The sequence below is a fragment of the Chiloscyllium plagiosum genome, unplaced genomic scaffold (genome assembly GCF_037043375.1).
Source record: "Chiloscyllium plagiosum isolate Xiang-an unplaced genomic scaffold, Cpla_swu_hap1 HiC_scaffold_17, whole genome shotgun sequence".
In the NCBI taxonomy this organism is placed as follows: Eukaryota; Metazoa; Chordata; class Chondrichthyes; order Orectolobiformes; family Hemiscylliidae; genus Chiloscyllium; species Chiloscyllium plagiosum.
This window is the reverse complement of record NW_028270155.1, coordinates 73,651,731-73,666,035: the sequence shown is the minus strand read 5'-3', so window position 1 is coordinate 73,666,035 and position 14,305 is coordinate 73,651,731. Positions and strand designations below refer to the sequence as shown.

At 45.3% G+C, this 14,305-nt stretch overlaps 1 protein-coding gene across 7 annotated transcripts in view; it reads left to right on the top strand.

Moving 5' to 3' along the window:
• The window catches only part of fcsk (fucose kinase), a 387,175-nt gene that overhangs the window by 256,161 nt on the left and 116,709 nt on the right, over positions 1-14,305 (top strand). For all 7 annotated transcript variants that reach the window (XR_015760001.1, XM_087996073.1, XM_087996077.1 and 4 more), the window contains one exon: positions 5,998-6,048. Coding sequence is in view for 6 of the 7 variants with exons in the window: in XM_087996073.1 (XP_087852199.1) it covers positions 5,998-6,048 (51 nt within the window). In the remaining variant the exon portion in view is untranslated. The remainder of the gene's footprint in view (positions 1-5,997; positions 6,049-14,305) is intronic.

Here is a 14,305-nt window from a genome sequence, read left to right as displayed (position 1 = left end):
TTTTGATATAGCTATTCGATTCTGGATCCACATAGCAGATAAAAAATCATGATATTTTTCAAAGATGATCTCAACATCTATGGAACACACTATGCTCCTGTTCTTCTATGCATTTGTATTTTAGGCACAACTACATCTTGTTAACATTTTGTCTTTTTTTTCATTTGTTAAAGCTGCTGTTAAATGCAGTATTAGAGTTTTATGATCAGCAGATAATTACATTACTTGAAAGTGGTCAAACCCAGGCCAATGTTATCGCAATCCTGATCATTCATGATAGTTAAACTCATCCATTTCAACCTCAATTTATCTGAGATGGTGATATATAATACAAGTAATCACACAAAATTAGATGCAAGCATAGCTCAACATATTAAATTGCAATTCAGCACCAAACACAGTCTTGAGTTTAATCCTTTGTAATTTCGTTTTAATAAAGTAATGAATCAAAGGAATTAAATAGAAGCTACTGAATTTCACAGATTAAAAAATAGAGTAAATGATATCAAGTAGTGAATTATAACAGAATGATCCCATCTCTCAGTAGGAGCTATGCTTAGAAGTACAGTAACGTTGACTTCATTCTCATGTTAAGCTACTGACTTGGGTATTGACATCTGACCAGCCCATGTCCAGTTCCACCTCTTTGACTTTTCCACTGCCAAGTCTTTACAGTTGTTTAAAGGGTGGTTATTGAAGTAAGGAATGACTTCAAACTCTTCCTCACCTCAAATCTTTTCTTGGAATCTCTATCCTCAACGTGGATAATTTAGCATTAATTTTGCAAAAAGCACGTTCCACATTACAACAATTAATGGATGGACTTGAAGGGAAAAAAAGGCAAAAGTGAGTACTGCAGATGCTGGAGATTAGAGTCAAGATTAGAGTGGTGCTGGAAAGACACAGCATGTCAGGCAGCATCCAAGGAGCAGGAAAATCGACATTTCGGGCAAAAGCCCTTCATCAGGAATCAGCCCTTCATACGGAAAAACATACAGGCTGACTCATGCCTTGTGCTCCCGGCCACTGAGGCACTCCGGTTGAATTGTGTATTTTTGATACTTACTGCAAAATACAGAGAACTAATTCTTGGAATTGAGGCCAGTTGCTCAGCTGCTCCATTCAATCCTTACTGAACGTCTACCTTCTTAAATTTGTGTATTAACCGCTTGCTGTCAGTGAACATACCTTGTTCATGAAGCCCAATGCGTTAGGTCTGTATTCCTGATCCTCAACTTTCCTCCCCAATGTCTAACATTAATGGGATCAAAAAGCTCTGGAGAAAGAGAAAAAAATAGTTCACAAGGATAGTATCAAAACTGAGATCTTTTAGTAATTGGAAAAGATTGAACTGGTCTGGTGCTCATTTCTGTAGAAATGAGCCTGAGAGGTTGCCTTATAATGGTCTTTAAAGTTATGAATGAGCTTGATAGGGTAGATGCAGGAAGGCTGTTTCGACTTTTTGAGATAACTGAAGCTAGAACCTTAAATATAAAGTAGGGATTAATCATTATGCAATTCAGTAAATGCTGGAAACATTCTGCAGGTCCAGCAGTGACTACGAAGAACAAAAAATAATTAATGTTTTAGATCAATGATCCTCAATCAGAATCAAACCTGGAATGTTATATAGTTTGTCTTTCTCATTTTGGATTTCCAGAACTTAATGAAGTTTTGTTTTGATTGATGTTCATGCTGTGGTTGTGACTGGGTTAGTCATCCAGAAGCTTGTACAAGTTACACTGAAAGCAGAAATTGAAATCTTGCATTGACACTGACCGAGAGTCATGGAGTTATAGAGATGTACAGCACTGAAATAGACCTGTCAGACCAACTTGTCCATGCTGACCAGATATCCCAACACAATCTAGTCCCACCTGCCAGCACCTGGCCCATATGCCTCTAAACCCTTCCTATTTATTTACACATCCAGATACCTTTTAAATGTTTCAATTGTACTAGCCTCCACCACTTCACCTGGCAGTTCATTCCAGACAAGTACCACCCTCTGCATGAAAAAGTTTCCCCTTAGGACTCTTTTATATCTTTCCCCTCTCACCCTAAAGCTATACCCTCTAGTTCTGGATTCCCCCACCCCAGGGAAGACACTTTGTCTATTTACTCTGGATTAGTGGTGCTGGAAGAGCACAGCAGTTCAGGCAGCCTCCGAGGAGCAGTAAAATCGACGTTTCAGGCAAAAGCCCTTCATCAGGAATAAAGGCAGAGAGCCTGAAGCGTGGAAGATAAGCTAGAGGAGGGTGGGGGTGGGGAGAGAGTAGCATAGAGTACAATAGGTGAGTGGGGGAGGGGATGAAGGTGATAGGTCAGGGAGGAGGGTGGAGTGGATAGGTGGAACTGCCGCCGGCACATTAACTGCCTCAATCTGTCTATCCCCCTCCCTCACTCCAACCTCTCACCCTCACAACACGCAGCCCTCCAATCCCTCTGCTCCAATCCCAACCTCACCATCAAGCCAGCAGATAAAGGGGGCGCAGTGGTAGTCTGGCGCACTGACCTCTACACCGCTGAAGCCAGATGCCAACTCGAGGACACCTCTTCCTACCACCCCCTCGACCATGACCCCACCCCCATCACCAAACCGTCATCTCCCAGACGATACAGAACCTCATCACCTCAGGAGATCTCCCACCGGGAACCCTGCACTGTCCGGTTCTACCTCCTTCCCAAGATGCACAAGCCTGACCACCCTGGCCGACCCTTTGTCTCAGCGTGCTCCTGCCCCACTGAACTCATCTCTACCTACCTCGACACTGTCCTATCCCCCCTAGTCCAGGAGCTCCCCACATACATTCGAGACACCACCCACACCCTCCACCTCCTCCAAGACTTCCGTTTCCCCAGCCCCCAACGCCTCATCTTCACCATGGATATCCAATCCCTCTACACCTCCATCCGCCATGACCAGGGCCTCCAAGCCCTCCGTTTTTTCCTCTCCAGACGTTCCCAACAGTACCCCTCCACCGACACTCTCATTCGTTGGCCGAACTGGTCCTCACCCTTAACAATTTCTCCTTCTAATCCTCCCACTTCCTCCAGACCAAAGGGGTAGCCATGGGCACACGTATGAGCCCCAGCTATGCCTGTCTCTTTGTTGGCTACGTAGAGCAGTCGATCTTCCGTAATTACACCGGCACCACTCCCCACCTCTTCCTCCGCTACATTGATGACTGCATTGGCGCCACCTCGTGCTCCCGCGAGGAGATTGAGCAATTCATCAACTTCACCAACACATTCCACCCGACCTTAAATTTACCTGGACCATCTCTGACACCTCCCTCCCCTTTCTGGACCTCTCCATCTCCATTAATGACGACCGACTTGACACTGACATTTTTTACAAACCCACCGACTCCCACAGCTACCTGGATTACACCTCTTCCCACCCTACCTCTTGCAAAAATGCCATCCCGTATTCCCAATTCCTCCGCCTCCGCCGTATCTGCTCCCAGGAGGAGCAGTTCCACCATAGAACACACCAGATGGCCTCCTTCTTTAGAGACCGCAATTTCCCTTCCCACGTGGTTAAAGATGCCCTCCAACGCATCTCATCCACATCCCGCACCTCCGCCCTCAGACCCAACCCCTCCAACCGCAACAAGGACAGAACGCCCCTGGTGCTCACCTTCCACCCTACCAACCTTCGCATAAACCAAATCATCCGCCGACATTTCCGCCACCTCCAAACAGACCCCACCACCAGGGATATATTTCCCTCCCCACCCCTCTCCGCCTTCCGCAAAGACCGTTCCCTCCGTGACTACCTGGTCAGGTCCATGCCCCCCTACGACCCACCCTCCCATCCTGGCACTTTCCCCTGCCACCGCAGGAACTGTAAAACCTGTGCCCACACCTCCTCCCTCACCTCCATCCAAGGCCCTAAAGGAGCCTTCCACATCCATCAAAGTTTTACCTGCACATCCACTAATATCATCTATTGTATCCGTTGCTCCCGATGTGGTCTCCTCTACATTGGGGAGACTGGGCGCCTCCTAGCAGAGCGCTTTAGGGAACATCTCCGAGACACCCGCACCAATCAACCAAATCGCCCCGTGGCTCAACATTTCAACTCCCCGTCCCACTCTGCCGAGGATATGGAGGTGCTGGGCCTCCTCCACCGCCACTCCCTCACCACCAGACGCCTGGAGGAAGAACGCCTCATCTTCCGCCTCGGAACACTTCAACCCCAGGGCATCAATGTGGATTTCAACAGTTTCCTCATTTCCCCTTCCCCCACCTCATCCTAGTTTCTAACCTCCAGCAACTCGATCCCCTGACTTGTCCGGACTTGTCCGACCTGCCCAGCTCCTTTTCCACCTATCCACTCCACCCTCTCCTCCCTGATCTATCACCTTCATCTCCTTCCCCACTGACCCATTGTACTCTATGCTACTCTCTCCCCACCCCCACCCTCCTCTAGCTTATCTCTCCACGCTTCAGGCTCTCTGCCTTTATTCCTGATGAAGGGCTTTTGCCAGAAACGTCGATTTTGCCTGTCCTCGGATGCTGCCTGAATTGCTGTGCTCTTCCAGCACCACTGATCCAGACATTAACCAGAAACTGATTAGTGACACTTTGCTTACAGAAACAGGTCAGAGTTATGTGGCAAATCACTCACCACCTGATTTACCAAAGCCTGTCAGCCATCTCCAAGGCACAAATCAGGAGTACATTGGAACATTTTCCACTTGTTTAGGTGTGTGTAGCTTCAAACCACTCCTGGAATCTGGATACCATCCAGGACAAAATCTGCTTGTGGTGCTCCATCCACCTCCTTAAACATTTGCTTCCTCCAATACCAACACGCACTGGCAACAGTATGCACACCGCCACAATGGAAAATACTTTGACAGCATCTTCTAAACCTCGTGGAAGAGCAAGAGCAGCAGAGACATGGCAAGCTACCAAGCTCCAGTTTCCCTCCAACTCGGAATAATATACCAGTTTCTTCACTGTCATTGTGTCAAAATGCTGGAACTCCCTCCCTCCACTTCACCTGATGAAGGAATAGCTCTCCGAAAGCTTGTGATTTCTAGTAAGCCTGTTGGACTATAACCTGGTGTCATGTGTCTTCTGACCTTCCCTCCCAAAAAGAACTATGTGTGTATCTATACCACATGGACTGCATTAATTTAAGAAGGCTTCCCACTACCACCTTCTCACGAACAATTGGAAATGAACAGTCATTGGTCCCCAAAAGATAGAACAAAAACAAATTGTAAAATAAAAAATTCCATTGTGGTAAAATACATGGAGTGCTAACAGAAGTTATCTATGATAGAGAATATATATGACACACTTATTGTAGCTTTCCTTTTATATTCTATAAGTTTTATGTGGCACATTAAACTGAGTAATGAAGGAAGAGACTGGAGTTAGAGAAAAATGCATCGGGTTCAGCTTGAGAAGAATGAAGATGTGAAACTAGCTGACTTGCACATTGTCAGCAATTAAATACATAACTGATCATTCCTTTTCCTCAAAAAAAATCCCAACATTCTTACTACTAATGCTTATTGCCAATATTTCATAAGGTAATACCGATTGAGGATCAGTTCAAATTTAATATGAGAGTACAGCTCTTTCCACCCTTTATGGTGGATCTTAGTGACACTCCCAGTCCAGTATTACACAAAAATTCTAAAAGAAATCTGGAATTAGAAAAGTTGCTGGGTCTGTGTCACCATTGTCGATTGTCATTAAAAAAAACACCCTTTACCTGTGACGTACGTGTGACTCCAGATAAATAATATGTTTGACTCTTAACGGCCCTTTGGGCAACTAGGGATGGGCAATAGATGCTAGTCTAGCCAGCAATGCCAACTTCCCATGACTGAATGAAAAGGAAAGCCAGTATAAAACAATACCCCTGCATTAACCTACAGTTTCAAGTAAGATGGAGGGCCCATAGGTGGAAATAAAGTTGAGTCAGATGAATTACGGCATGAATCCTAACACTGTCTCATCTCTTTGTTTCAGGTTGTCACCTCTGATGTACTGCAGACAGCACGAATACTGATCCTCCACATGGTGAGTCATCAGAGTTCAACCTTTAATTAATGTGAGAACCATAAGTATCATGTGGGTCACAAAGTGTTAAGTAACAAAAAGACAAAATGCATCACTCAGTTAGTCACCTTCCATTGAGGAGTTCTCTGAAGACTTTCTATTGCAGTGAACATATTTCTAATGTGACAAGTTTACAAGTTTTTCCTGTAATTTGTGTGACAGATTAAACCAGGCTATCTCTATGCAGCTTTCCACAGCATCTTTCATGATCGTACAATGTCCTGAAGCGTTTTATGGTCATTGAAATATAATGCACTCAGCGTTGTAATCTAGCAAATGCTTCGGCCAATGTGCTCACAGCGAGATCCCACAAAGAGGAATGTTATAATGACCAGGTAATCTGTTTTCTGATGATATTGGTTAAAAGATAAATATTAGCCAGGACACTGGAGAATTGGCCTACTCTTACTTTTAAAGCTGCCACTTTTACATTGACCTAAGATAGAAGTTGGGACCTCAATGTAATGTCTCGTGGCAGCACCTGTTGTTCAAAGTTCCTCAGTGCTGGAGTATCAACCTTTTTATTTCATGTGTCACTGGCTGAGCCAGCATTTATAGCCAGAGGTTAGTTACAGTCTGATGTCACATTCCAGGTGAGAGCAGATAAAGACAGCAGTTTTCTTCCCTGAACAATGTCAGTGAACCAGATTTTGTTTTCCCAACAATCAACAACAATTTCATCGTCATCATTAGAATCTTAATTCCAGAATTTAATTGAATTCATATTCCACCATCTACTATGGCAAGACTCGAGCCCAGCTCCGTAGAGCTTTACCTGAGTCTCTGGATTAATAGTCTGGAATGATACCACTAAACCATTCCCTCCCCTTGCTTATAGGTTCAAGCCTCAAGAGAGGGATTTGAACATAGGTTTCTGAACAAAGTGAATGCTACCTCAAAACTGCAGCTGGTACTTATGAAGGAATAACACTTTGATAATAAACGTTTTGGGGCAGAATGCCCAGATAGTTTGTTGCAGCAGTTTACTACCCAGTGTCCTATATCCTCGAGTGGTCCCGCATTTAAGTCCAAGTTCATACTCAGTCAGCTAATCTAAATCTGGCAAACAGAAGCTAAAGTTGGAGTTCACAGTCGTAGCTTCTGAAGGAATTAAAAATTAACAAGCTCTCCTGTTTCATTTCCACTGCTGTCTGCTGCAAAATAGATGTTAAGTGAGGTTAGGATCAGATTTTGCTCTAACCACTCAAACATTACCAATGTAACAATGCAGGCTCCCTGCCTTCATTCCTGATTAAGGGCTTTTGCTGCTGCTCGGATGCTGCCTGACCTGCTGTGCTTTTCCAGCACCACTCTAATCTAGAGTCTGATTTCCAGCATTTACAGTCCTCACTTTTGCAGAGTTGATTTTAACCTTACTACGGATCCTCTTGCAAGGATGCCTACCTTGAAGAAGTTCTCCTCCTCTCTCTACAAGAACCTCAGTGAGTCTCTGTCTCACTGCAACCCCCAGGTCATCTCCTCTGCCCTGAAGCTCTTCAACCATGTCCTGAAACAGACTTGCTACCGCAACCAACTCTTGGCTACTTTCTCCCCAGCCCCACCCCCCCTCCCATTTATCTCTCCACCCCAGAGCTCCCTGCCTTCATTCCTGATTAAGGACTTTTGCCTGAAACGTTGATTTTCATGCTCCTCAGATGCTGCCTGACCTGCTGTGCTTTTCCAACACCACTCTATTGTAACAACCCAATCATCCGATGAGCACTGGGGAGGCTGATGCCCATATCTGTCTGCCCACCAGTCCCAAGAAAGTATCTGTATCATATTGACTTCTGTACACATTCATTAAAGTGGGGATTGGTTCATTAGTAGAATAGATTTCTGGCTAAATGGTTGAAAGCTGGTACACCGATCTCCATCAAGCGAGAGCTGAACTTGTTTTTACTTGAGGAAAGATCATCTCGTAAAGGAGGTCGGAATGCATTGATGCAAATCAGATCTAAAGTCATCATTTGGATTATATTTGATCACCTGATTGGTCTGAAGATAACTTTTCCTGTTTCCCCCAGGGCATTTTATCCTACTCTAAGTTCAGACTAAACCTACATACCCTTCATTATACTATCTTCCATTGTGCCTATCCAAGAGTCGCTTAAATGTCCCTAATGTATCTGACTCTACTACAACTGCTGCAGTGCATTCCACACACCCAGCACTCTGTGTAAAGAACTTATCTCTGACATCTCCCTGAAACCTTCCTCCAATTACCTTAAAATTATGCCTCCTCGTGATAGACATTTCTGCCATGGAGAAAGTCTCTGGCTATCCACTCTCTCTATGCCTGCCATCAGCATGTACACCTCCATCAAGTCACCTCTCGTCCTTCTTTGCTTCAGTGAGAAAAGTCCTAGCTCCCTCAACCTTTCTTCATAAGACATGCCCTCCAATCCAGGCAGCATCCTGGTAAATCTCCTCTGTACCCACTCTAAAGCTTCCACATCTTTCCCATAATGAGGCAGCTAGAACTGAACACAAAATTCCAAGTATGGTTTAATCAGGGCTTTATAGAGCTGCAGCATATCCTCGCAGCTCTTACACTCAATCCCCCTGCTAATGAAAGCCCACACACCACACGCCTTCTTAACAACCAACTTGCGGAATGTTTCAGTGAACATTTCTGGGACATGCACTAAACAACCCCACCAAACACTTCAACTCCCCCTCCCACACTGCCAAGGACATGCAAGTCCTGGGCCTCCACCACCGCCAAACTCTAGCCACCTGATGCCTGGAGGAAGAATGGCTCATCTTCTGCCTTGGAACCATGGGATCAATGTCGATTTCACCAGTTTCCTTATTTCCCCTTCCCCCACCTTATCCCAGATCCAACTCTCCAACTCGGCACCGCTGTCTTGAACTGTCCTACCTACCCATCTTCCTTCCCACCTATCCGCTCCACCCTCCGCTCCGACCTATCATCCCCACCTTCATCCACCTATCGCATTCCCAGCTACCTTCCACCCAGTCCTACCTCTCCCTTCCCATTTATCTTTCAGCTCCATAAGCACCCCCATTCCTGATGAAGGGCTTATGCTCAAGACGTCAACTCTCCTGCTCCTTGGACGCTGGCTGACCGGCTGTGCGTTTCCAGCACCACACTTTCTGACTATCAACCTGGGTGGTAATTTTGAGGGGGTCTATGGACATGGACCCCAAGATCCCTCTGTTCCTCCACACTGCCAAGAATCCTGCCTTTAATCCTGTATTCTGCATTCAAATTCAACCTTCCACAGTGAATTACTTCATACTTCTCCAGTTGAACTCCATCTGCTACTTATCAGCCCAATTCTGCATCCTGTCAATGTCCCGTTGCAACCTACAACAGCCCTCCATACTATCCACAACATCACCAATCTTCATGCCATCGGCAAACTTACTAACCCACTCTTCCACTTCCTTATCCAAGTCATTTATAAAAATCACAAAGAGCAGAGGTCCCAGAACCGATCCCTGGTCACCGAGCTCCAGCCTGAATACATCCCATCTACCACCACACTGTCTTCTATGAGCCAGCCAATTCTGTATCCAGACAGCCAGATTTCACTGCATCCCAAGCCTCCTTATTTTCTGAATAAGCCTACCATGGGGAACCTTATCAAATGTCTTGCTAAAATCCATGTACACCACATCCACTGCTGTACCTTCATCAATGTGTTTTGTCGCATTCTCAAAGAATTCAATAAGGTTTGTGAGGCATGACCTGCCCCTCACAGAGTCATGCTGACTATCTCTAATCAAACTATGATTTTCCAAGTAATCATGAATCCTGTCTATCAGAATCCTCTCTAATACTTTGCCCATTACAGATGTAAGACTGACTGATCTGTAATTCCCAGGATTATCCCTATTCCCTTTCTTGAGCAAGACAATAACATTTGCCACCCTCTAATCATCTGACACTACTCCAGTGGACAGTGAAGATGCAAAGATCATCACCAAATGCGCTGCACTCTCTTCCCTTGTTTCCTGTAGTAACCTAGGATATATCCCCTTCGGCCCACAGGATTTATCTACCCTTACGTTTTTTCAAAATTTTCACACATCCTCCTTTTTAACATCAACCTGTTCAAGCATATCAGTCTGTTTCACACTGTCTTCAGAAACATCAAGGTCCCTCTGAGTAGTGAATACTGAAGCAACGTATTCATCAAGGAGCTCCCCACCCTCCTCCGACTCCAGGCACAATTTCCCTCCACTATCCCTGATTGGCCCTGCCCTTACTCTGGCCATCCTTTTGTTCCTCACATAAGTGTAGAATGCCTTAGAGTTTTCCTGAATCCTACCCTCTTCCAGTTCTCCCAAGACAATTCTTCAGTTCCTTCCTGGCTACCTTGTAACCTTGTAAAGCCCTGTCTGATACTTGCCTCCTCAACCTTAAGTAAGCTTCCTTTTTCCTCCTAACTAGATGTTCCACATCCCTTGTCATCCAAGGTTCTTTCAACCTACTATCCCTTCCTTGCCTCAGTGGGACACACCTATCCAGCACTATCAGCAAATGCTTCCTAAACAACCGCCACGTTTCTTTTGTGCATTACCCAGAGAATATCTATTCCCAATGTAGGTGCCTCAGTTCTTGCCTAATAGCATAGTAATTCCACCCCCCACCCCCATTTAAATACTTTCTCATACCATCTGTTCCTATCTCCCTCCATGCGGATAGTAAAGGTTCAGGTGTTGTGATCACTATCACCAAAATGCTCTCCCACCGAGAGATCTGACACTTGGCGTGGTTCGCTGCCAAGCGCCAAATCCAATATGGTCTCCCCTCTCATTGGCCTGTCTACATATTGAGTCAGGAACCCTTCCTGGACACACCTGACAAAAACTGCTTCATCCAAACTGTTTGAACTCAGTAGGTTCCAATCAATATTAGGGAAGTTAAAGTCATCCATGACAACAACCCTGTTCCTTCTGCACCTTTCCAAAATCTGCCTCCCAATCCACTCCTCCGTGTCTCTGTTCTTATTGGGGGTTCTATAGAAAACTCCCAATAAAGTGACTGCTCCTTTCCTGTTTCTGACTATACTGACTATGTAGACAAACCCTCCTTGATGACCACCTTTTCTACAGCTATAATACTATCCCTGATATCACTCCTCCACTTCTTATATACGTCCCCCCACCCCACCCCACCATTCCTTCTGAAACGTCTGAATTGTGGAACATCCTACAACCATTCTTGCTCCTGCAATATCCAAGTCTCCGTAATGGCCACAACATCATAGTTTCAAGTACTGATCCATGCTTTAAGTTTGTCACACTTATTCCTGATAATACTTGCATTAAAATAGACACACTTCAACCCAAGACACTAACCACAACTTTGCCCTATCAAGTGCCTATCTCTCTTCACCGACTCACTGCATGCTGTATCTGACTGTTCACTACCTACTCCATCATCTGACCAGTAGCTTCTGTTCTTACCCCCCCCACCCCCCACCAATCTAGTTTAAACCCACCCGAAGAGCTCTAGCAAACCTCCCGCCCAGGATAATGGTGCCGTTCCAGTTCAGGTGCAACCCGTCCTTCTTGTACAGGTCCCACCTTCCCCAAAAGGTATTCCAGTGATCCACATATCTGAAGTCCTCCCTTCTACACCAGCCCTGCAGCCACATGTTCATCTGCACTCGTTCTCTATTTCTAGCCTCACTAGCTCGTGGCACTGGTAGCAATCCTGAGATTACTACTCTGCCCGTCCTGACTTCTAGCTTCCAATCTAACTCCCTTTAGTTTCTTTTCAGGTTCTTTTCTCTTTCCCTACCTATGTCATTGGTACCTATGTGTACCACAACTTCTGGCTGCTCTCCCTCCCACTTAAGAATCCTGTAGACTCGATCTGAGACATCCCTGACCCTGGCACCCAGGAGGCAACATACCATCCAGAAGTCTCACTCGCAACTGCACAATTTCATGATTGTTTCTCTCACAATTGCATCTCCTATCACTAAGGCTCCTCTATTCTCCGCACTTCCCTTCTGTGCCACAGAGCCAGGCTCAGTGCCAGAAACCTGGCCGCTGTGGCTTTTCCCGTTAGGTCATCTCCCCCAGCAGTATCCAAAATGGTATACTTATTATTGAGGGGAATGGCCACAATGTGTCTGTCTTTCTTTTCCCTTTCCCTCTCCTGACAGTCACCCAGCTACCTTTATCCTGTAACTTAAGTGTAACTACTTCCCAATAACTCCTCTCTATCACCCCCTTAGCCTCCTGAATGATCCGAAGTTCATCCAGTTCCAGCTCCAGTTCCCTATTGTGGTCTCTGAGGAGCTGGAGTTGGGTACTCTTCTTGCTGGCGAAGTCAGCGCGGACACGAATGGTGACCCTCACCTCCCACATCCTGCAAGAGGAACATGCAACTGCCCTAGCATCCATCCCCTCTTCTCTGAATGACCAACAGAGATTGAATAAATGAAAAAGAAAAGCCTTACTTTACCAACCCTCTACAGACTCTGTTTCTTTTTGGTTGGAGGAGGAGGAGGACGGGTTGGATACACTACATGTGCAGTGTCTCAGGTTTAGCCCCAACCTGACTATATTGGTTCACGTACCCAGCAATCCCCATGTCTGCGTCCACTATCTGCAATGATTATCTACAAATAAAGAGCAAGGAACAAAATAGGCCACTTGGGCCTTCAAGTCTGCTCTACCATTCAACAAGATCATGGGCGATCTAATTTTAATCTTAAACCTTGACAATCATCTATCTCACTCCTGCCTTGAAAACTTTGAAAGATGCTTAACCACTGCTTTTTGAGAAAGGGAATTCCAAAGATTCTCAAAACTTTGAGAAAAAGTATTTCCTCATTTCTGTTTTAAATGGACGTCGCCTTATTTTATAACTATGACCCCTAGTTCTAGATTGTCTTACAAGAGGAAACATCCTTCCAACATCCAACTGGTCAAGTCCCCTCAGAATCTTATATGCTTCAATGAAGTCGCTTTTGACACTTCTGAATGCCAAAGGATTCAAGACTAGCCTTTCTACAAAAGGCAGTCTGCTCATTGAATCCTCTTGCAAGGATGCCTGCCTTGAAGAAGTTTTCCTCCTCTCTCTACAAGAATCTCAGGGAGTCCCTCTCCCACTGCAACTCCCAGGTCATTTCCTCTGCCCTGAAGCTCTTACTCTGCTACTTTCTCCCCACCCCCACCTTCCTCTAGCTTATCTCTCCACGCTTCAGGCTCTCTGCCTTTATTCCTGATGAAAGGCTTTTGCCCGAAACGTCGATTTCGAAGCTCCTTGGATGCTCCCTGAACTGCTGTGCTCTTCCAGCACCACTAATCCAGAATCTGGTTTCCAGCATCTGCAGTCATTGTTTTTACCTCATTCCAGATATTAGTCTACTAGGCCTTCTCTGAATTGCTTCCAATGCATGAACAACCTTCTGTAAGTATCGTGACGAGCACTGTACTCAATGCTCCAGATGCAGTCTTGCCGATGCCCTATTTAACTGAACCATAACCTCCTTACTCTTGCATTCAGTTCTCCTTGATATAAACCTTAACATTCTATTAGCTTTCCTGATTACTTGCTGCACCTGCATACAATGCTATTTCCAAGAAGCGAAAGCTACGCTACCTCCCATTGATATTATTGTTGCTGAATTCCCACCACAAATATCCTAGTGGTTATCACTGGTGGTGATCACCTGGTGGTGATCAGAATGCAATAGCTAAATACTGTGGCGGCTGTAGTAACGTATCAGAGGCTGGTATTTCGGGAGTAAGTATCTCCCCTTCTGACTCTCCACAGCCTATCCACCATTTACAGAGCTCAAAGCAGTTGATGGTGGAATCCAGTCTATTTGCTGAGGTCAGTGCAATTCCAACAATGCTGTCTAGGGCTAAGCAGCATCATTGGTTGGTACCCTGTCTACCACCTTCAGCATTCACTCCCTTCACCATTAACACATAATTTGCACCATCTTCAAAATGTACTGCAACAACTCACAGAGCTTCTTTGACAGTGCCTTCCAAATGTGTGACCTCTATCACTTTGAAGGACAGTGGATACATGGTAACACTGTGACCTGCAAGTTTCCCTCCAAGCCATTCATCATCCTAATTTGGAAATATATCGCCGTTCATTCAGTGTCACTGGGTCAAAATCTTGGAATTCCCACCTGAACAACATTGTGGTTAAGTCTGTACAACATGGACTGCAGCAATTCAAGAAGATGACTCAGCATGACCTTCACAAAAT